Here is a 1,372-nt window from a genome sequence, read left to right on the forward strand (position 1 = left end):
CTCCCTGCACAACCCACCGGCTGATGTCCAAATCCATTGAGAATTCATCAGGGCTCATCTCTGCAACTAAACCCAGCACAGCCTTCAGTTTGTTACACTTCACCAACATCATGTTGAAGTTGTTCTCCAGTAAGTACTCATAAACAAGAACAATCCTTGTCTGGCCCAAGCAGCACACGCGTCCAACTGCCTGATTGACAACAGCCTTTGACATACCAGGAGAGAAGAGGTGGACATTGTGACAGAGGTTCTGCAGGTTCAGGCCCATCACATTAACACCATAGCTGCAGACCAACACAGAGCATGAGGCTGGATCTTGTGTGAACTGCTTGATGAGTACAGAATGCTCATGAACACTGAGTCCTGCATGAAAAACCCTTGCATCAAAGTTGGCCTCCACAAGGGTGGCAGCAACATACACCTGTTCAGCCAGAAACTGTGTCCACACAATCACTTTCTCCCCATGTATGATCACCTGGTCACAAAGGATGGGTAGCATGGCTCGCATCTTCAGGCTTCCATGCAGCAGGAACTCCAGGCACCAGGTCTGTTGTTGATTGGTGAGAGATGAGGCATGTTTAAAAAAGTGCGCCATAGCTGTTTTGTTCACCACTGCCATTTCTTTGATGGCGCTGGCCATGAATGGGGCAACCTGATGAGTCTTGAGCTTAGCAACGGTGACAGGGATACTTTGTGCCTCCAGGGAAGATTCAACATAGTGCATGCCAAGCCATGAACTCAAGAGCATCAACATCCAGAGCTTCTGCATATTATAAATGAACTTATTCCAGTCCACTGGCAAACGTGTGAAGAGACCCTTGCATAGGTTTGAAGCAAGATCACTGAACATCTCATCCTCAGGCTTGAAGAATTTCACATTTATCACCTTGTGTTCAATTGGAGGGATATCAGCACCAATCAGTGTCAGTGAGTCAAACAGAATTCAAGAGGTGAGGTTACACCTGATCATCAGATGCTTCAATACCAGACAAAAATGATCCCCTGACACATTCAGTGCCACTTCCTGATTCAGTACATATTTCTCAACAGCTTTGACGCTACAGCGCAGCTTCACCCTGGGATGGTCCTCAGGCAGTTTAAAAACATTCTGTTCTGTTGATATGCTGAGCGTGGTCCAATCAGTATGGGTCCAAATAGACAGCATTGTAAACAGCAGGGGCATATAGCCACACATGTCATCACAGGAATTGTACAACAGGGTGGCTGAGAGCAGGAGGTGAAACAATGCAGCTAACCAATACACAGCTTGTGTTTGAGAGGACATCAGGTTGCAGAGGCTATGCACTTCATCCAGGATGACATCATGGAAGCATTCCTGTATATTGAAAGGGAAATCAGAGGGAGGGCGTGC

General features: G+C 46.9%; 2 protein-coding genes across 2 annotated transcripts; both read right to left on the reverse strand.

The window, feature by feature from the left end:
* Positions 1-527: 527 nt before the first annotated feature.
* On the reverse strand, positions 528-731 carry ASPGLDRAFT_46299 (uncharacterized protein; the record flags this gene model as incomplete). The annotated part of the gene is made up of 1 exon (XM_022546411.1): positions 528-731. A coding segment is annotated over exon 1 (171 nt), but the record flags the coding sequence as incomplete, so codon positions are not given.
* A 196-nt stretch (positions 732-927) lies between these two features.
* ASPGLDRAFT_46300 (uncharacterized protein) lies at positions 928-1,225 on the reverse strand. The gene is made up of 2 exons (XM_022546412.1): positions 1,016-1,225; positions 928-950 (listed from the first exon to the last, which is right to left on the reverse strand). The coding sequence occupies exons 1-2, from the start codon at positions 1,163-1,165 to the stop codon at positions 933-935; spliced, it is 168 nt and encodes a 55-aa protein (XP_022402002.1). The 5' UTR covers positions 1,166-1,225; the 3' UTR covers positions 928-932.
* Between the last annotated feature and the right edge of the window lie 147 nt (positions 1,226-1,372).

Source organism: Aspergillus glaucus (assembly GCF_001890805.1).
Source record: "Aspergillus glaucus CBS 516.65 unplaced genomic scaffold ASPGLscaffold_8, whole genome shotgun sequence".
Taxonomy (NCBI): domain Eukaryota; kingdom Fungi; phylum Ascomycota; class Eurotiomycetes; order Eurotiales; family Aspergillaceae; genus Aspergillus; species Aspergillus glaucus.